Genomic DNA, 21691 nt, shown 5'->3' on the forward strand with positions numbered 1-21691 from the left:
ATCTGATCAGAGCAACATTTGCATAACTACAATAGACACTCAGCAGGGGACATGATCCCCAATTGAATCAGCCCCTAGGACTGCAGACATTTAGAAAAAGCAGTACAAAGATTACATCCAACATTTCAGTTTACATTTTTAAACTTTCATCAGTGATAGAAAGTTTAAAACATATTGTGAAAGCCTATAGCAGGGAACTATAGCTAAGATATCACATTAGATTTGCCACCTCCTATCGTAGTGTCACATTACTGCATTTATTCTGGTTATTTAAGCTTAGGTGAAAACTAAAATACAACATAAAACAATTTGTTTGAGGTTTCTGACAAATGTACGTACCACAAACGTATCATATGAAAATTTGTGTCGGCGGTGGATGTGTTCCATGAAATTGGCACTTCGGTAACCTGGGTCTCCCCATGGCATAGAGGCGCAGATAGGACAAACCTATTATAAAAATGAACACGGTTGGGGTAGTAGTAGTAGACAGGAAGGGCAATGGTAGAATGTACGAACAGAGAAAACTTACCACGGGTGTGGTGTCTGTGAAATGATACTTTTTACAATGGTCCACTAACCCTTCTTGGTCCAGGTTCTGTTCACGACAATATGGACAAACAAAGGTGAACCGATTTGGGACATCTCTGGATCAAAAGTAAGGACAATCAGTTAGAATCCAAAAAATGCAGGCACATATATAAAACCAGCGCTCCAATAAACAAAATTTTTTGGTTTTGCATAAAACTGCTAATATCTGTGTGAAGTTTATATGCTTTAAATAGCTGCAATGAGTTGGAGTTGAAAAAGTCCCTCTGTAGTGACTCATTGCTAAGCAAGTCTCTCTGTTTAACAATGTGTGCTAAGCAATAGGACAACATAATTGTTGTTAAACACTGTTTGGAAATGAAATAAAATATTTTTTTATTGATTTGCCTCCCAGTTATAGGGGTATATCCAATTACAGTCAAAACTGCCTGCTTGCTGGAAAGATGGCAATTTCCGACTAGAATAGGTTGGAATAGGTTGGAAGGGGTTGGCTGCTTTTTTACGACAGGTCAGAATGCTCCGACCTGTTGGAAACCAGGCATGTTGGCGGAATAGCCCCAAATCCACCTGCTTTTGATTGAAACATGGCCAAATCCAACAGGTTTTGGTCCTGGCAATCTCAATCCAATTTGAAAAAATGTCGGATTGAGGCAGGGAGGACGGCCAGCTCACCCGGCGCCATCCTCCTGCGATGCTCACCCATTCTGGCGTCTCATGCCGTTGCTCAACCGATCCCAGCGCCAGCAGTGAGCAGCAATCAGCAGCCAAATCCTACATTCCACATATGAATGTTGGAATGAATCCAACACTATAATATACCATAGAGGAGATCTGCATCCAGAGACAGTGCTCAGTGTGGAGAGACTTTTTGAACTCTATTGCATAGCACCTGACTACAGATGCGACCTTTTACATCCTTGCTGTGATGCGTATGTATTTCAAGGATGTTGCAGCATAGTGGAGAACAGACATCGGTACGCTCCTGCTATGCCATTGAACTGAACTGGAGACAGCGTGTGCAAACTCCTGCTTCCCATTCACTTCACTGCTATTCCACTGAAGGGAATGGGACCTGGCAGCAATGATAACAAGCAGTATCAATGTAGCAGTAAACACCTGTACTTTTGGTAAGGTACTTCTGATAAGATTAGGTCACATTCCAGAATAATATGCTGCAAGCATAGGAATCACAGGAATATTATGAGACTAATACAGAATGATCCAATAAAACGTAGCAGAAATTAGTTGAAAATTAAAACAGCAATCCTTGCTTTCTCTCTTGAAGCTTACAGTATTATACCTTATGTGGAGTTTCTTGTTCACAATGTACTTCCGAATTAAATAATTGACATATTCCTAAAGTTATGCCATCAACAAAAATATAATAATCCTTTCCTGTCCAGCCAACGCTAACCTTTTTCCCAGTTGCTTCAGGCCTTAACACAACAGGGCATTAAATGCTGAATGAAGGCCTGCACTTCTATCCCTGGTGTCCAGGCACTGCAATCCAACAACCAACAGTATGCGCATAAATTGATTTATCCAGCTCAGTTATATAAATCAGTAAAACTATCTGAAAAAAGGCACAAAAGTTCTAGAAGGACACAAAGTGAGACAAATGATCCAACAACAGTGGAAAGCAAATTTGGCACCATGGGTGATATTTATGAAACCTTGTAGATAGAGTCTCATTTTACATACTGAAGGGCAGTTTTAAGTGATAAAGTGGTCAGTGATAACACACCAGCCAATCAGCTCCCAACTGTCAAGTTACAGACCAGGGGGTAGATGTATTAAGCCTTAACAAGGGTGATAAGGAGAGATAAACATCCAGCCAATCAGCTCCTTACTGACTTATTTCAAACACAGCCTGTGACATGGCAGTTAGCAGGTGATTGGCTGGGCATTTATCTCTCTTTATCACCTTTGCATTTATCTCTTGTTAAGGCTTAATACATCTGCCCCCAGGTTTGAAAAATGACAGTTAGTAGCCAATTGGCTGCGTTGTTATCACCAGCTACTTTATTACTTCACCGGGCTTAATAAACCTGCCCCAAACCTTAACAGTTAGGAGTTGATTGAGCTAGATAAAGCACTAACCAATGTAAATACCCCACATGAGATTACACAACAATACCTGAAACGTTCTAGCACTGTCTGCCAACATATGAAGTTGATGAAAATCTTATAAAAAAAAAAAATATTATTTATATAGTGGCAGGGACAAATCCAGTCCAGAATTTAGAGGAGCAGTAGCAGGGCCAGTGAGATACAGTATTGTGAATCACTGTCTAATTAACACCAGTTATAGGTTTGTCTAGAGCAGTGGGTCAGTGTTCTCAATGCCTTTTAGCGGCTGGGCCAGAGGCTGAGGGGAATGTATGATTAAGTTAGGGATTCCCTGGAGTACCCTTATTGTGAAGTTTGTGTGTTGCCTGCTGAAACCTGCCATTGCTTTAGTAACCTTAGAATTGTCAAGCTGTTATCCTGGTATACGGTCTATCTGCTAGAACCAGAATTTGTTTCAATTCAGCCTATGGGATTAATTGTCACAATATAATTATATACATGCTGCCTTTATAAGTCAGCAAATATTTAGTAAAATATATAACATGCATACATACACACACTACAACCTTTGGTCACAAAATGCAACTAAACGTTCAGTCACTAGTGGCATGAGACACTTACCTAGAGTGTTTTGACTCCTTTGTCACAGATTTAATTCCTTCCATGACGTAACTCTCATATTTAGAACAGGTTGCAGAGTGTGCGCGCATGTTTGAAAGGGCCATCTGTGAATTCAAATATATATCTCATAACATAAACAATGTTGTGCTTAATGGAAATCCCCTTGTGTTAAGCAAAGGAAGTTCTACCCCACACTGGAAATCCCAGTGCTTTGTCACTGTCACTATTCTGAACGAGATCAGCCTGGAGGGGAATTTGTGACAGACTAAGAAAAGAATAAAATGTCACCTTGAGCTAGACCAGGCTCAAAAGTTCATTCTTTGTAAAAGTGTCACACAGAGTAGCCTTGCAAAACCCTATAGCAGTGGTTCCCAAACTGTGCGCCTTGGCTTCCTGGGGTGCCTCAGGTTGGTCGTCCAGGACCAATTCAAATTATTTATGATCAATTATTTCTGGACAAAACCAGTGCTGGTGGTTGCCAATCATAAAATGTGTACAATCAGAACCAAATCCTGCCCTTTACCACATAACTGAACCTAAGAAGCACATATAAACACAATCTACTTAATTTGATATATATTTTTTGGAGCCTAGGGGTGCCTTGGAAAAATTCTGATACTCTAGGGTGCCGTGATTATAAAAAGTTTGGGAACCCCTGCCCTATAGCATATATATGAAGAAGCACAGACATATACCGGCTACTCTATATAAAACAATGGATTGGCAAAATAAATATCTCCTAACTATGTAGTCATGAGTCAATATTGAGCAATTAAAAGGTGCATAAAGGATAGGGTCAGTCAGCCTATGTCAAGTCCAAACATAGGACTCAGAATAATGCTCATCACTAACTGAATAACAAGTAAAAAGCAGACTAAACGTAACTCTGTATAGCCACATACAGGTAAACTCTGGAACCCCCTATCCACACACAGTTTATTCTGCCCCTAAGACCTGACTGGACACATACAGTACCTTGCATGTTTTGTGCTGAGCATGATCTAGAACCAAGCATATGCAAGTACAGTCCAAGCTATGTCATACACATTACCAGCAAATCTCTATTTGTGAGTAAAGGAGATCAACTGGGCTTTACAATAAAAGTGGGGTTGCCATAGCAATCAGATTCTAGCTATAATTCTATCTTGCATCCTTAAAATAAAAAAAATGGACACTTCTAGAAGTTTTAGTAACGCTACTCAGTCTCTGACCGCATACCCATTTTCTCACATCACAATCTGCAACCATGACAATAATATAACATCAAAGTCTCCACTTCCACTCCACTCAAATTAATGTTTACTTCTCCTCAACCTGTCTGCGTCCACTGGCAGCTTCCTATCCTCCTAATCAGTTTATATTCAGGCTATCTTGCTTTCCCAGCTTTGAAATTGGGCTTCATGCCTAAATATTCTCCTAAGGCTGCCCTCACAAAAATTATCAATATTTTTCTTACATACCAAATCCTGCTACACAGATATCCCAATTGGCTCCACCCTCTAGTGCCACCACCTTAAACCTCACATCTGGACACTTCTGCCTTCCACCTTCACACTACTGCTAGAATATATCCCTTTCTTATCTTAGCTGCACCAAAATGCCTGGCTATTCTCCCTTCATCACCGGCCTAAGCATGTGGAATAGTCACATGGTCACTCCCGTCCATAAAAGAAAATTAATAAATAAAAATAGAACACTTGCTCTGTACTACTGATGTCCTTAGCTAGTGAAAAAAAAAATTAAACATTTTCCTGATCTAAAATTATATTGGGAGGGATAGCTAGAGCAGATCTGGCCAGAATATTGATGTCGACCGACTTCTGAAGTGAAGGGACGCATTGCGGCTGGTGCTGGGGCGATGTCACCGTGCACAGCTAGTGAGGAGCTCGTCTGAGCCAGTTTAACCCAGTGGTTGTGTGGTGCGGCTCAGCGGCAACAGAGCACGGACTGTCAACAGCCAACTTCCTGTAAGATTTATTATATGATGGGTACATTGGTTCCTATTTCCGAAACGGAATTACTTATATTCCCACCAACCAAGAACAGTTCCCATCCTGATATCTCCATTACTGTTGACAACTCGACAATCTACCCTACCCCACAAGCTCGTTGCCTAGGGGTCATCCTCAACTTACTTCACATTCAATCTGTCTCCAAATCGTGTTACATGCATCTAAAAAACATATCCAAAATATGACCCTATCTCACACTACTAAATCTCTTATCTATGCACCAATTATCCTGCATTGATTATCGCAATATTCTCCTAACTGGTCTTCCCAAGAACAGACGCTCGCCACTGCAATCCATTTTAAATGCTGCTGCTAGGCTGATCTGCCTAGCAAGATGCTCATCGTCTGCTGATCCGCTCTGCCAGTCCCTTCATTGGTTGCATGTATCTTACCGTATTCAATATAAAACACTTCTACTCGCATATAAAGCTATTAACCATACTGCACCAGCATATATCTCTTTACTTATCACTAAATATCTCCCATCTCGACCACTACGCTCTGCACAAGATCTGCGTCTCTCTTCTGCATGGATCACTAGCTCCCATTCACTATTACAGGACTTTCATCGGGCTGCTCCCATCCTATGGAATGCCCTTCCACGCACAATAAGACTCTCCACTAGCCTCCAAACTTTCAAGTGTTCCCTGAAAACTCACCTCTTCAGGCAAGCCTATCATATTTAAGTTCTACACGCATAACCCTCTGAGGCACTTCCCTTCTGGACTTGTAACTTGGCGGGACTGCTATGCTGTTACTGGGGCCTGTCCTTGTGTTTCCCGCCTATGTCCCTATACGTTGTAAGCTTGCAGCAGGGCTCTCCTACCTCCAAGGCTGTCTGTTGTTACCCAGTTTGTTTTATCACTGTCTACTATTGTAAAGCGCAACGGAATCTGCTGCACTATATAACAAAGGTTTTGTTTTTTTAATGGCTGGTATACAGTAGGAGGGGGACGTGGGTCTCTTTAAAAGTGTTAGTTCACCCCAGGTAATGAGTTTTGTGCCCCCTAAAATAATAAAAAAAATCTCAGTTGCTGTCTGTGACAGAGGTTTATATATAAAACATGTTATTTACAGTTATGTGGTGCTGTCCCGCTCTTTGTTCCTATGTCCCTGCGGTCACACTCTCGGTCCTTACAGACACTCTCACCATCATTCCATGTGGCATAAGAGGAAATGTGTCTCAGTGGCATAATGTGCAAGGGTCGTACTGTACTGGTATGAGAATATTTTGCACAGGGGGAGATGCCGGTTGACCACCGGTAAGGAAGTATACAAAAAGTACATCCTGGGTTACAAAAGTCCAGCCACTCCTGCACTAGAGGATACTTCTGATTTCTGTATAGGTTTCATTATGCAAAAGTAGAACACATTATTTTCAGTCAATACAGCATGTGGAATGAATGAGTGTTTGAATGATTCAATGAGATCAAAAGGTCCAAAGACAACTTTAACTACTACCCTGATAGAGACCTTAGTGACCAGTGTGTATTGCGTGTGTGCCGTCACACACAGTGTGATTAGCATGTATTATGTCTGATATCAATGGTACCTCTGTACAGTAATTAGTATCAGGTGTGTGATATCAGTGCACTAATGCGGAATGTAGGTCAATGAGCATTTTTTTTTTTTATTTAATTAAAAACAGATGTTGATGGTGATACATATTGTTCTTTTATTACCCAATCCTACTCCCAACGCTGACTACCTATCCTCAACCTAAACACCACAGGAAGACTGATCTTCCTCTCAATGCAACAAAAATCTGTAAACGTCAAGACTATGACCCTTATTCTGGTTCACTCACTTTTCTCAAATGGAAAAAACTATGTGCACTGCAGGGAGGGGGAGATGTAACATGTGCAGAGCAAATTGGATTTGGGCGAGTTATTTTGTTTCTGTGCAGGGAAAATACGGACTGCTGTATTTTTACATTGCAATATAGAAGTCACTTTGAAGTAAAAACCCCACCAAATCTAATTCTCTCTGCAAATGTTACATCTGCCCCAACTGCAATGCACATGGTTTTGTCTATTTGAGAAGGAATTTTCCTTTGCGAGTGAACCAGAATAAGGGCCTATATCCTCAGGAATACATTTCCAACTACCTTAAATTATTCACCTGTACAGCCCTCAACCTCGCCATCTCAAACCTCTTATCTTATATGCTTGTGGCATACATTTTGCCTCCCAGCCGATAACCACCTCACACTCCCACCTACAAGACTTCGATATTCACCTAGGTTGTGCTACCTCTGAAAGCTAACATCACGGTTATATATACTGTACGCTTCCATAGGCCTGCATATACTCCTCTCACAGGTCCACTCATATTCATCTGGTCTCAGATCTCATCTTACTCTTTATATTAATGTGAGCATAATATGTATGATATGCCTTTTATCCAGAGTAGCAGTAAATAGTAGTAAGAAATAATAACAGTTCCCTGATTAGGGTACCATTAAGATCCTTGAATCAGGTAACAGCAGGGTAGGCATGTCTTTTTCCGAAGTAACAGTGTGTTAGGATTCCCTACCCTTCACCAACAATACATTGTACGGGACAAGAAATGGTAAAGACTCGAGATGTGTGGGTTCAGTTTTACTTGTTTCTAAAATCCAAACCATTTGGCCATCCAAAACATGCAACACCCGAAAGCCAATACAACTCCAATTTGAGAACCGAGTAAAACCGAACCTGCATAAAGAGACTCAACCAGCCCTATGTTTTCCAATATTATGAATCCTTCGGGTTAATGTGGAACTGGCAAATGAATGGCAGTTCAAGAGCGCAGAATGGTATATCCTGGCATTTATACTCTTCTTTAGCTTTGATGTCAGGATCGTTAACAGTGAAGTTTCAATCGAATAAAAAAGGACCTCGCATTTGTTACCAACGCATTACTACCTATCAGCTGGGCTCTTTGTCAAGGTTCAGACCCCAGCTGAGAGGTAGAAATGCATTGATTACAGATGTGAGGTCCTTTTTGATTGGATTGAAACTTCATGGTTAATGAACCCGACACTAGAGTTAAGGAAGAGTATATATCCCGGGATGTACCATTCCGCACTCTTGAACTGCCATTCATTTGTCAGTTTGGGTGTGGTATAATTCACCGACAGTCGGGATTCCGACAGTCATTACTCAGACCTCGGGATCCCGACTGCACAGCGGGGGGAGCGCAATGAAGCCCCTTGCTGGCTCGCTGTGCTCGCCATGCTGCGGGCACGGTGGCGAGCTGAGCTCGCCACCTATTTTATTCTCCCTCTATGGGGGTCGTGGACCCCCACAAGGGAGCAGTCGGGATTCCGACGCCGGAGTATTGACTGTTGGAATCCCGACTGTCGGGGAGCCGTCCGGCACCTGTCAGTTCCACCTTAGCCGAGGGATACAAAATTATTGCCAAACATAGCGGCGGTTGTCTTTACCATTTATTTCTTGTAGAATAAATTTTTCCAACATTGGGGTATTTAACAGTAGTATACAAATCTTTTCTAACAAATCAGGACAACTTTGACATTAATCATTATTTACACAATATCTTCTCACACTAGATCAACTTTGTTAAAGTGTTCACCATTAATGCGAACACCAAAATAAAGCAATGGTAAATCATGTGATTAAAGTGGTCTCAGAAAAGGCAGGGCAGCCCGCATGTCACCAACTGGGAAAAGCCGCTATGGTAGAAAAAAGGGTGATGTTCTTTCACTTACTTGTGAATTACATCCTTTACAGGCAGCTCGAAAATCCTTCATCTGCTTTTCTAGTTCAGATGCCTTTCTATCAGGACATAAAACAGAGCGACACACTGCGCATGTAGGGTTCTTCTGCTTCATACACTGGTGTAAACACAGAGAGCAGAATCTACAAAGCCAAAGAAATGAGCAGGACTGTGAACATATGTATTATATATATTTTTTAGCCATGCTTTTTCCAGCAGTGCAAAAATCTCAAAATCCCCCCATAGTCTTCATTCTAGCACCCTGCACCTTTCAAAACCTGTGCAGTTCCTCCTTCCTACCTGGTGCCGTTTGCTTTGATGCTTTTAGTACAATCTGGTCTGCATTAAGATACAGAACTGACTATGCTAGAAAAACCATAGCAGAGAGCGACACCCCAGGCTGGAAGGTCGCAGGGTGCTACGTTAAGGCTACGTCAGCTCCGTTAAGGTTGCAGACGCTGACATTTCAGCTCGAACTCCCCAGGTGCGGTGAACTGAAAGTTGAGAAAATCAGTCGTTTGAGCGCTCAAGCTGGACTTTGAGTCTCGCCTATTACTTTGGTAAGGTTAAGCCGCTTTGCACACACCTAAACCCGATTATAGGTACGACCAAAAGCATCAATTGCATTTTGCCCTGCAATTTCCCCATCTACCACTTTTCCGCCTGGGGCCGGGTGCATCTGGAATGGTGCATTCCAGATGCACCCGGCCGCAGGTGGAATGCACAGCCACCTAACTTCCACTGCTATTTAAGAAGCATATTGGCCACGTGAGAGCACACTACTGAAGAAGGAGCTTAGGATCTGAAATGTGTTTGGAGTGCCTTGCCACTATTAGTTGGACTCTTTACACCCTTGGGACTTCAGGTTATTCTGCCACTTTTGTTTACCAGATCCAGAGCTGGACTGCCACCCCATTGGACAACACTGTGACCTGCTTTACCCTGGGTTTTTGTTTATATGCTTTTATCCTGTATATATTGTAAGTGTACATCTTTATTAAACATATATGTTACAAAAGTTATGCACTATATGTTTTCTCTATCTATTTCAGGGCTCGACAAATTTCTTTAAATTCTAGGAGCCAGGATGAAAGTGTTCAAAAAAATGCCTATTACACCTGTCACACACCCATTACGTATTATACCACAGGCCATAATGGGTGTATAGTGTGTACACAAAAAATCAAATGTATTTCGGATCATCCTTTAGTTCCCGCTAGTGTGGTTTGTCAAATCAGTCAGTTGTGTAGCTAGATTTAGAAAGGTGCACAAATGCTAAACCCTAGAAGATACATGTTATGCTTCATCTACGGGTGACCTGGGAAGTGTCAGTGAGTAATGAGTACACCTGTGTGTCTGCCGATCGACCTGGGAAGTGTGTCAGTGAGCGAGAGTACACTTTTGAACCTTTCGGGTGACCTGACCCATATCACCTCTCTATAGCAGCAGGGTAACAGGACTGGTGTGTGCAGCACTATCATTCACCCAATTACCTAGCTGCTGTAGTTCCTGCACTTCCAAGTGTTGCCGCTGTAGGAGCCCCTGGCTTTGCCGTCACTTGGGCAAGCCTGCAGTAGGCTGTAGCTAAGCTAATAAGGCCAGAGGTGTGCTATTGGCATGCTCAGGTCCTTTCCTCTAGGACCAGGGGCTCTGGCTGAGCAGCTGCTGGTCACCAGGGGAAGAAAGTCTCCCTGCTCCGAGAGCAGCTGCCGGATACATGGTGGCCTGCCAGCCGGAGCTGCGGCGGAGGGGTGGCCCGGCTGCCGCGGCCGTGAGCGGGGGTGGCCGGGCTGGGCTGTCTGCCGTGGCTGTGAGCGGGGGTGGACGGGCTGTCTACCGCGGCCGTGAGCGGGGGGGCGGTCTGGACTGTCTGCCGCAGCCGTGAGCGGGGGTAGCTCGGCTGGCCCGGCTGCCTGCTGCGGGGGTGGACCGGCTGGCTGCCGAGGCTGGGGTTTGGGGGCGGCCGTCAGGGCTGTGTGCGCTGGAGGCCGGGCTGCTGTGGGTGAAGTGCTGGTTTGCGATGCCGGCTGCAGTTTTGAAATAGCCGCGGCAGACCTGCTCTGGGTTGTCCACCGCTCTGACCAGATTCTGCTTTCTCCCCCCCAAAAAATCTGGTAGCCAGTAAGCAGAACCTGGCACCCAGGGTTGGTCGAGCCCTGATCTATTCCATATCCCAATCTTGGAGAAGGAATACAAAATTGAGGAACCTAGCTGCCATTAGGATATTCCTTTATTGAATGAACATTTGTGGTGACTTTTACCTTATTCTTTCACTCCTGGTATCCACCACAATTTGGGAACTCAATTAGCTCTTTCTATCATTTTATTTTTGCATTCTGCAATTTCCCATCACTTTAGATGGGAGATTGGGCGCGATTTAACAACTGAGCACAAAATGGAAAGGAATACCAAACATTAGCTAACTCTTCAGAGTGCAGATGTAATAGTCACACACAATCATGTATATAGGAAATAGGAGCTTTCCAGCGCTGGTAACAATGTTTACATTTCAGCCCTTAAATGTAATTCATCATATTCACATTAAAAAACAGTCCTCCATGTAAGTTCCCGAATAATTGTCACATATCAAAGTACATGATTACTTCATAGCGGAAATGTATTATTTATATCATATCAATATCATATATATATTGCCCTGCTGAGAAACTCTGCTTCTATATTCCGGATCCCTGGCATGAACACAGCCGACAGAGTAGGAATGTTCATTTCTGCCCACTGAAAAATCTGCGAGACTTCCTGCATTGCCATCATGCTGCGAGTCCAGCCCTGATGATTCAGGTAAGCCACAACCGTGGCATTGTCTGACTGTATGCGTATCAGTGATCCCTTCAAGAAATCTTCTGCCTGTAGACGGGTCTTCCAAACCGCCCGGAGCTCCAAGATGTTGATCGGCAGTCTGGATTCTTCCTTGGACCACAGACCCTGAGACGGACATCGGTCGTGACAACCAGCCAATCCCACGAGCAGAGGGAACTCCCCATTTGCAGAGACTCCAGATCTGTTCACCAGATCAAGGAATCCCTTGTCTCCTGAGACAGCAACAGCCGTTCCTGTTTCATGGTCTATGAATTTCCTGACCAACAGGACACAATGTTCCACTCAAAGGTTCTTGAGTGAAACTCCGCAAACTGCAGTGTCTCGAAGGTTGCCACCATCGTGCCTAACAGCTTTACACCCTGCCATACTGTTGGATTTGGAGACTGAAGAATGTCCACTGCTTTGGATTGCGGAAGAAACACACGATGTAGGTGTGTGTCCAAGATCACCCCCAGAAACTGAAGTCTCTGTGTGGGTGTCAAATGAGACTTCGGGACTTGAACAGGATGTCATTCAAGTATGGGATAATTACTATCCCCTTTCGCCTGAGAGCCGCTGCCATGACAGCCATCACTTTTGTGAAGACTCTAAGCGCTGTGGCCAGACGAAAAGGTAGGACTTGGAACTGTAGATGAGTCTCTCCTATCGCGAAACGCAGTAAAAACTGATGTTCTTTGCAGATAGGCACATGAAGAGAAGCATCTTGGATGTCCACTGATGCTAGAAATTCTCCCAACTCTTAAAAGCGCTGATCGAAGAGATTCCATGCGAAAGTGGTCCACCCACAGGTGTAGGTTTAAAGACTTCACATTTAGAAAGGGTCTGAAAGATCCATCTGGTTTGGGGACCAAGAAAAGAATAAAATAAAAATCCCTTCTTTCTTCCCAAGGTACCAGGACTACCACTCCTTTTTTGAGAGGTGACATTGCCGCCCCCAAGAGGGCTTTCCGCAAGCAAGCTTCCCGCGGTAGGGGTGTTGGAAGAAATCTCTTTGGGGAAGCCCCCCTGAGAGTTATTCTGTAACCCTCAGAAATTATGGAGAGAACCCAAGGGTCCGTGGTGGTGATGTTCCACATGTCCCAAAACTGCAGGAGGCGACCCCCCACTCTGAACCCAGGACGGCGAGTCTCCACCGCGTCATGCTGAGGACTTATCCTCACTCTTGAACTGGTGTTTCTTAGCAAAGGCCCCGAATCTGGGTGCCCTCCCCTTGCAGGCTGGAAACTTTCCTCTTCCTGCCTGTGCTCTATTAGACGCACCCCCTCGAAAGGAGGAATGAAAGGATGGCTTAAAAAACCCAAACTTGGACACAATGTTTAGACGTGGTGAGCAGGAAAGGGATCTTTCCCCCCGTGGCTTGTTTGATAATGGACTCAAGTTCTGCCCCAAAAAGAAGTTCTCCCTTAAAATCCAGGGCCTCAAAAGACTTCTTGGATTCGCTGTCAGCTTCCCAAACTTTAAGCCAGAGTGCTCTCCTCGCCGTCACAGATGTGGACGACTTTTTTGACGCCATCTTCGCTCCTTCTTCCCCATCCTCACAATCATACTCTGAAGCACACTTAAGCTTTTCAGCCAAGGCAAAAGCCTCAGAGTCAGGCTGGAGTTGATTACATAAGGCTTCAGCCCATTTTATCATAGCCTTGGATACCCACGCAGAGGCAATAAAAGGGCATAGGGTAAAGCCCACCCCTTCAAACACAGCTTTAAGGCATCCTTCAATTTTCTTGTCCACGGGGTCTTTGAACGCAGCACCTCCTTGAACTGGTTAAACCGTGGATTTAGACAACCTGGCAACAGGTGCATCCACTAAAGCAGGGCTTGACAAATTTAAAATAAATCTAGGAGCCAGGATGAAAATGTAGGAGCCAGAAAAAAAATAGTGACAGTGTGCGCCAAAAAGTAACCACATAATGCCTATTACACGTCACATACCCATTACACATACCCACATGCCACAATGCCCATTACACATTATGCCACACACTGAAAAACCTTTTGCATACTATACCACACAATAATGCCCATTACATATACCACACACACCGTAATGCCCATTACATATAATACCACACAACGTAATGCCCATGGCATATTATGCCACAGTGCTGCTTACCTACATGCTCATTGCTATGGGTTTCTGGCTTGATGCCTGGCAGGGGCAGACTGATGCCTCTGCGTAAGTAGCAGGTCCCCGTGGCTGGTTATCCTATCAGCACTTACAACAGCCTTGGGTGCCCCTGTTAAAACAAAGACACATAAACAGATGGCCCCGCGGTGGGTTATAATGTTCAAAACGACAGCCAGCATAGTGGCAGCCCGGTGTACAACTCTCCCGGCTGCCAGGAGATGGACAGGGAGAGGCAGCAGCCTCTGTGTAAGTAGCCGGGTCCCCGTGGCTGGTAATCCTAGCAGCACTTACAGCAGCCTCGGGTGCCCGTTTCAGACACGTAAACAGATGGTGCTGCGGTGGGTTATTATGTTCAATATAACAGGCAGCACGGCAGAGCGGTGTACAACTCTCCCGGCTGCCGCTGTATCAGAGCAGGTCCACAGCGCGCCTATTACATAAGTCAAGCTCTGTGCTTGAGTTTTGAAATAGGCACGCTGCGGACCTGCTCTGATACAGCAGCAGTCGGGAGAGTTGTACACCGCTCTGCCGGGCTGCCGCCGTGCTGGCCGTTATATTGAACATAACCCACTGCAGCACCATCTGTTTACGTGTCTGAAACGGGCACCCGAGGCTGCTGTAAGTGCTGATAGGATTACCAGCCAGGATTACCAGCCACGGGGACCCGCTACTTACACAGAGGCTGCTGCCAGCTCCCTGCCTCTCCCTGTCCATCTCCCGGCAGCCGGGAGAGTTGTGAACTGCTGTTGCCTGCTGCCCGCTGCTGTCAAGCCACCACTCTGCCCGCGGGTTCTGCTTCCTGGCAAATCTGGTCGCCAGGAAGCAGAATCTGGTCGACATGGCGACCCTGGCCCCCGGATTTTGTCAAGCCCTGCACTAAAGGAGTCTTTTCCCATAATTTTACATGCTCCTCTGGCATTGGGTACATGTTAGCAAACCTTTTAGGCATGAGAAGACTCTTATCAGGAGTTTTCCATGCTTCTCCCAGTAAAGCTATCATGCCCTCATCTGAGGGAAAAGTCACTGAATCTCTGCGTATTTTCTTGAATACACAATGAGCAGGCACTTTATCCTCTGAAAGATTTAAAGTCTGCTTAACTGCAAGGATCAAATCCTCAATACCAGGGACAGAAGATTCAACTTCTTCCCTCTGATCCCAAAAGACATCCTCAGCACACACACCTTCCTCATCAGAATCTAAATAAATTCAACAGGGGAGGTGTAGATAAGGGGTGTCTGGATGTGCTTCTGTCAGCCTCTGCTGCGCTCTCAGTGCGAATAACTTCTTCTGGAAGTCGCACACTGGAAACCTGCACTAACTAGTACAAAAAAAGGCTGCAGCACACAGCCAGTCAGCAGAGCACCCACTCCGGTGGGCAGCTAAAGTGAACTGAGGAATTCTGGGATGAAGAAGGGAGAAGCCTGCCTCTCAAAAAAGTCAGCATAGGTGCCTTGCTCCTGCGGACGCTCCTATATCCCATGGTTGAGCTGTGTCACCAGGAAGGACGAAAGAGAAATACAGATAGTTAATAGAAACCCTGGAAGAACAGGCAATCTAGTACATTAAATATAATTATGCTTAACAGACCAGAAATCAACTTTGTGCAGCTTTATTCATTTAAAAGAGAAAATCAGTCTCTTCCTGCAATGGAAAATCAAATAGTAACAAATTTCCCCAAACTATTAGCACGCCTTGCTGGTTTTCTATCCGTAAAGCAGACTATACACTCGTTGTTTGGAGTGTGAAATGTAAACATTGGTCCCAGCACTAAAAAGCCCATACTTCTTAAATACATTTTTATTCAGATGGAAATTTGGACTTACTATATGAACTACAGCAGCAGGGATTAAAACTAGCAAATAAAGGGAGTCATTGTATACACATAATAATGCTTGATAAATAACACTACGTATACCCCTTTCACACTTGCAAAAATATTCCGGGTTTTTGCACATGAACGCGCATCAACCCGGGATTTAGCTCAGTGTGAAAGGGTCTTGGACGAATATCCCGTGTTCAGCATTCTGGGATCTCTACCCAGATCCTGACCTGGGTAGAACCCGGAATCGACACGGGATGCGGCCAGTGTGAACGGGTATTACGGGTCAGCGTGACTCAGATCCCGTTCACTGCAGTGAAAACGCGCCGCAGGGAGGTGCTGACACCTCCCAGCGTTGCCCCGGCCAAGCCTCCACCCGCCCGACTTCATTCCAAGTCGGATGGCCAGTGTGAAAAGGTACATTCCTGAGTAGTGTCCTGGGAAGCATCCGGGAGCGTGAAAGGGGTACAAATAACAATCCCTGCATATGTACAACCACTAATGAGTACCTTCTGCCCTTTACAAATTGACACATACAGAAAATATGCATTATTCTACGATGAGACAAAAAAAAAATGAATTAAAGGTGAAACATAACAAAGTAATTTTTTCTCTGAACAATGAAGAAAATCCTAGTTACTAGACCCCAGGCACTCTGCATACAAGGTTTCTTTGGGCCTGGAATTGGAATAATAAAGCTTTGAGAAAAGTGAAAGTGTTTATAATTTCACTGCTCCTTTCAGTTTCATTTCATCATATACACTCAGGATGGATAAGAAATGGCCGGTAACATAAGAACAGCTATGCATAAAAACATACAGGAGAAACTCAAGCTGAATAAGAACCCATTGTCCTCAGAGATTTATCAAACATATTCTGGGTCACACTGAAATATTTTGGGTGACAACAGACCCCCAGTTTTCAATAAATAATAATTTCAGTAGTTTGACCTTCAGTGCACAGCATGAGGGACATGGTAATTAAATGGGAACATCAACAAATTACATCATATAAAATAAAATCTATGTGGGCGATTTAATTATGATGCAGGAATTTCGCTCCAGGGGGCTATTCAATTAATTCCCGCGTCAGACACGATTTCCCTAGAGAAAAGTCATGGAAGTAGCCACACTCTTGAACGCCCCTAATACATTCATAGACAAAAACTAGACAGATTAAAGCTGTAACTAATCTGATTAGTTGCAGTTTTAATTTAATACTGAGATTAAGTATAATGTGCAGCCCTTTTGAAGAATAAATTGGGTATACGCTGCACAGTTGGGTGGATCAGACTGACATCGCTTAATGTGTACTGGCGATAAGCGTGCTTTGGCTATCGCATTTGATGTGCTCATTAAATCTGACGATATCACTAGCGTCCTAATGCATACTGTGATCTTTCCTTAACGACATATCAGTGTGTACCAGCAATCCCTGATTTCAGTGATTTGTTCTGATCCCCGTCACTCATGTGTACCCTGCTTCAGAGAGACGACAGGCTGTCCATTACTGATACAGTGGTAAACCAAGGTGTATACAAAACAGTGTTTATTACAGAGGGCTATCCCTAAAAATATACAGAGACCCTGTAAAGTTGTAGCACAGTGCCACCAGAGATGAGCTACTGTATGTGTACAAAGTAAAGTACAGCACAGTATAGCAAATATACACAATCTCACAAAGACATCCCTGTCAACCGGGACACCTATAATTTAAACGGACAGGTAAAACCTGGTGAAATGCAGGCTTGAATTGAAATCACAGAACCTGTGGTAAATCCCCGGTGTTCCAGGCTACAGGGATATGTCGGCAAGCCTGTGCACACAGGGATTAGTTAGGAGAGAAGAGCAGAGTGCAGTAGAGAGTGGAGGAGGTCTGGGCTCGCTCACACTCACATATGTCCGCAGGCCACCTGGAAAGGATCCTGGAAAAGCTCCAGACAGATTGGGCACATGAACCGGTCCATGGAGTCGCTGTCCCGAGATCCTCCAAAACCGCTCTTCTGTCTGCGCTGCTCCCCCGCCATCATCCCCAGCCCCAATCACTTCCGCAAACACCCGGTGACGTCACTCCGCTCTGCCGGCCGTTGCCACCACGTGACTCCCCCCTTCCCACCTGGTGACGTCAGCGGGATCACAGGCACAGGCACACACAGACACACACACGATAGTGCAGAAGTGTACAGTTTCTGCTTTAGCTGCTGCTGCAGTCATTCACCCCATGCTAAGTGCAATGGTGGTACGTTTAATTTCCTAAAGCACTTACCTCACCTGTGATCAGTTAATATCTTATATCTATAGATACAGTATAGCAGTAGCTTTATCTGAAAAAGCTCCAGGCTATCTATAAAATAAATATTTATTAGATTATATAGATAAATAAAATACAATCAGTATTAGGAAAGCACTCGATTCAATTACAGTAATCTTTACATATCAGGTTAAAGTGGAGGTTTAGTGGAAACTAAATATTTCATATTGTACATGTACCAATTGTGTGGCCAGTGGTGTGCTTATAATGAGTCTCACAGATCTGCAGAACAAGCCCCCGCAGCGGATGGATGGCCATCGACCATCGATGATTATAAATCATCATTGCTTTATGGCCGATATCAAATAGTTTTGCCATCAATGGGGAAGAACAACCAGATGGTTTCCCACCATCCATGTCAAGCATAAGCGAATAGATTTGTTTTGCTTTTTACCCCAAGGGGTCAGGACACAGAGCATAGTAATACACTATCGATGGCCAGTTGCACTTTTGCCATCGATGGCAACCTCTCTGAGAAGGGGTATGGATCATTGGACAGACAGCAACTAGGTCGAAACCACTAGGATGACATGCATTAAAGTCGACCTGACTGAAGGTCGACATGGGTTAGGTCAACAGGTCATTAGGTCGACATGGGGAAGACGGACAGTCAAAAGGTCATACCTCCCAACAGTCCCGATTATCAGGGCCTGTCCCGCTGTCCCACCCACGAGCGGCAGTGTCCCGCGGTGTGGGGGGGCTGTTGGGAGTCCCCCCTGTCAGCTGCTAAGCAGCGGGGAATAAACGCTGTGCGCATGCGCACAGCGTCTATTCCCGCAGCCAGGGGGCTGGGGGCATGGCTAGAGGCTCACAGAGCCTCTGGGTCATGCCCCCATAGCGGCAAAATGGGGGCGTGGCCTCGCGGGAGAGCCGCGAGTATAGGCCATGCCCCCAAATTAGGCCACGCCCCGAAAATTTCAACGCGCCTACGGCGTGCAGCAGCAGCGTCCCGCCTGCTGGGCTTCCAAAGTTGGGAGGTATGAAAAGGTTGATCGGGTATTTCACTGAAACGCAGCACCCCATCCACTCGCATGGCCTTCTGCGCTCACCATGCTTCGGGCATGGTGCCTTGCTATGCTTGGCACACTATTTTATTCTCCCAGCACCCTAGTGCAGGGGTCCTCAAACTATTTTGCTCTGGGACCCCATGAGACAATAAAAAATAATTACAGGACCCAAACAAGTTGCTGCAGAAGGTCATCACAACACATGTGTAGTCCGCAGACAGCACATACATGGCAGCATTGTGGAGGCACAGACTGATGGGAGGAGTCTAAAATAACAGACAATTCAACAGATTTTTCAAACTCCTTGAATCACTGATTGAGATTAGAAAAGTCATCAACCTGATGGTCAGCAACATGGAGTCGCGACACCATGCTGACAAGGTCGGGACCCACTGTTGCCCTAGTGGTAGGGCATGAAATACCGCCTGTCGGCACATGTCAACTCAAAAGAAAAGTGAAAAACCCCATATTGACCTTTTGACTGTCGACCTTCCCCATGTCAACCTAATGCTTTTGTCGACCTAACCCATCTCAACCTTCAGTCATGTCGACCTTAATGCTTGTCGACCTAATCAGTAGCGCAAGCAGGGGGGGGGTTCTGAGTACCCAGAACCCCCTCCAGGAATCTAAGGGCCATAGACTGAAAGCTGAGGGTCCCCTCTTTCCATGGGTAAAAGAATTTTAAAAATCGGCCCTGGGGAACCGGAGATAACTGACTTCAAAGTAGTGGCCCCCATCCAAGCCTGTTAATTGTTCTTCCCAGTCAGATATTTCAGGTGCTGTCTGACTTATACTGCTTTCACATTTCAGAAATGGGTAAGGACACGGTATTCTTAAATGGGACTTTAAAACGGGTCTGAGCCTTGAGACCTTTAACATTGCAGGTGAAAACCATTTTAAAAATCATTTAATACCATTCAAAATTCAACCCGTTTAACCTCCAAGGGACACGTTTCAAGCCATTGAAATAGAGCCATTCACACTGCCTAAAAAACGGCTTTAAAACGTGTAGGACTCTGCTTTTTAACCGTGTTGAAATACCGGTTATCTTTAACCGGTAAATCAACTTTGGCACTTTCACATTGCAGCCTGAAACGTTTTAAAATGGGAAAAAAACGGCAATATACCGTTTTAAAAGTGCAATGTGAAAGGGGTATACGAGGTTTTCTCCCCCTTTGAGGGACACTAGTAGCTTGTCTCTACTTTGCCCAGAACCAGAGATATCAGCCTTCCAGCAGCTGGTTACTGCTCCAGCTCCACACACCTGGTATGTAGTTTTATATACTTGTTGGCAGATTGCTCTGCCTCCTGAACTCTGATCCCCTAGTCCCCAGTACCATTTGGTAGGTGGGATTATTTAGTTTTTAATTCCATTAAATCTATTTCCGGGAACCGGAGATATCTGTAGTCAAGCAAGCTGTCCTAACACTAGAAAATTATGAATAATAAGCCCACTCCACTATACACCTCTCCTCTACATATTAAACATCCTCTACCACCCTGGAAGTTATGTATCAGGACCCCGTCATTCAGCCCAATGCCCCCTTCTCCCACCTCATCTCCCACCATCTGTGCAGTAAAGGGGGAATTAGTGGAAATTACTGATCCAGGCCCTACATGCTGAGCGGTTGATATAATACCCCCTACCACCCGCGGGACATCAAAGCTTCCGCTCATAGCACCGCCCACCCCTACCACTGGAGGATAGGTAGGGGCTCCAATACATTGCTATGCCCAGGGGTCTACACTGCTGTTATATATATATATATAGATATATATATATAGATATATCTATATATATATAAAACCAAATATGGGGGGGGGGTCCCCTTTCTGCGCTCAAGTACTTAAGAGCAGCACCTCTGAGGGATCCTCTGTTAGGCAAGATCCAGGGAATAGAAGTGAAAAAGAGTGGGATTTCAGAGGGCGCTAGAGTAACACGTCAATTTCAATAAAAGAATGGTATTTAATACAACCACAATTAAAATTTGACATAAAAGTCACCCATTTGGGTGTAGCAGTTACAAGTAATCACAAAAATGTACAACTCTGGTGAATTGATGCAGATAATCACAATTGGATCGACAACACTGGTGGGTTGATCAGTTCAGAACGGAAGGCCCAACGCGTTTTATATATATATATATATATATATATATATATATATATATGTGTGTGTGTGTGTGTGTATATATTATTATTATTATTATTATTAATATACATTTGGTCTATCTATAATACTTTAACTGACCCGGCATATACTGGGTCACCTAAGTGTCCATCTCGTGCTTTGCTCCGCCCCCTCTGGAAACTCCCTTTTGAAAATCCTGCGTTTGCCCCTGGACCTAATGCTTGTAGACCTAGTGACCGTATCCCCTGAGAAGTTGCCTTAGGGTATGGCCAGCTTTAGAAGCATCTATTGTGAGAAAGGGTCTGATCTTGGAAATATTTTTGAGATGGAAATGGCAGGACTGCGAGAGATATTTAATCAGTGGCGTAACTAGGCCTCCGCAGCCCTAGCTGTGGCGGGGAGGAGCCAGCACCACTGGGGTGCAGCACGGAGCCGGAGGAATGAGTCCTATACAAGGCTTAAGCTCTGCTGATGGGGTGGGTCACTGA

General features: G+C 44.6%; 1 protein-coding gene across 3 annotated transcripts in view; it reads right to left on the reverse strand.

Annotated features, from left to right (window-relative positions):
• RNF114 (ring finger protein 114) overlaps positions 1-17875 on the reverse strand; it is a 28225-nt gene extending 10350 nt beyond the window's left edge. For 2 of the 3 annotated variants that reach the window (XR_014444405.1, XM_083146464.1), the window contains exons 1-5: positions 17651-17875; positions 8962-9112; positions 3238-3341; positions 530-644; positions 340-447 (exon numbers count right to left, since the gene is read on the reverse strand). Coding sequence is in view for 2 of the 3 variants with exons in the window: in XM_083146464.1 (XP_083002590.1) it covers positions 340-447; positions 530-644; positions 3238-3341; positions 8962-9112; positions 17651-17784 (612 nt within the window). In the remaining variant the exon portion in view is untranslated. Of the gene's footprint in view, positions 1-339; positions 448-529; positions 645-3237; positions 3342-8961; positions 9113-17460; positions 17560-17650 lie in introns of those variants that run through there. The other variant, XM_083146465.1, reaches the window with a different exon arrangement.
• Positions 17876-21691: the final 3816 nt, after the last annotated feature.

This window comes from Crinia signifera, chromosome 6 (assembly GCF_055691185.1).
Source record: "Crinia signifera chromosome 6, ASM5569118v1, whole genome shotgun sequence".
Taxonomy (NCBI): Eukaryota; Metazoa; Chordata; class Amphibia; order Anura; family Myobatrachidae; genus Crinia; species Crinia signifera.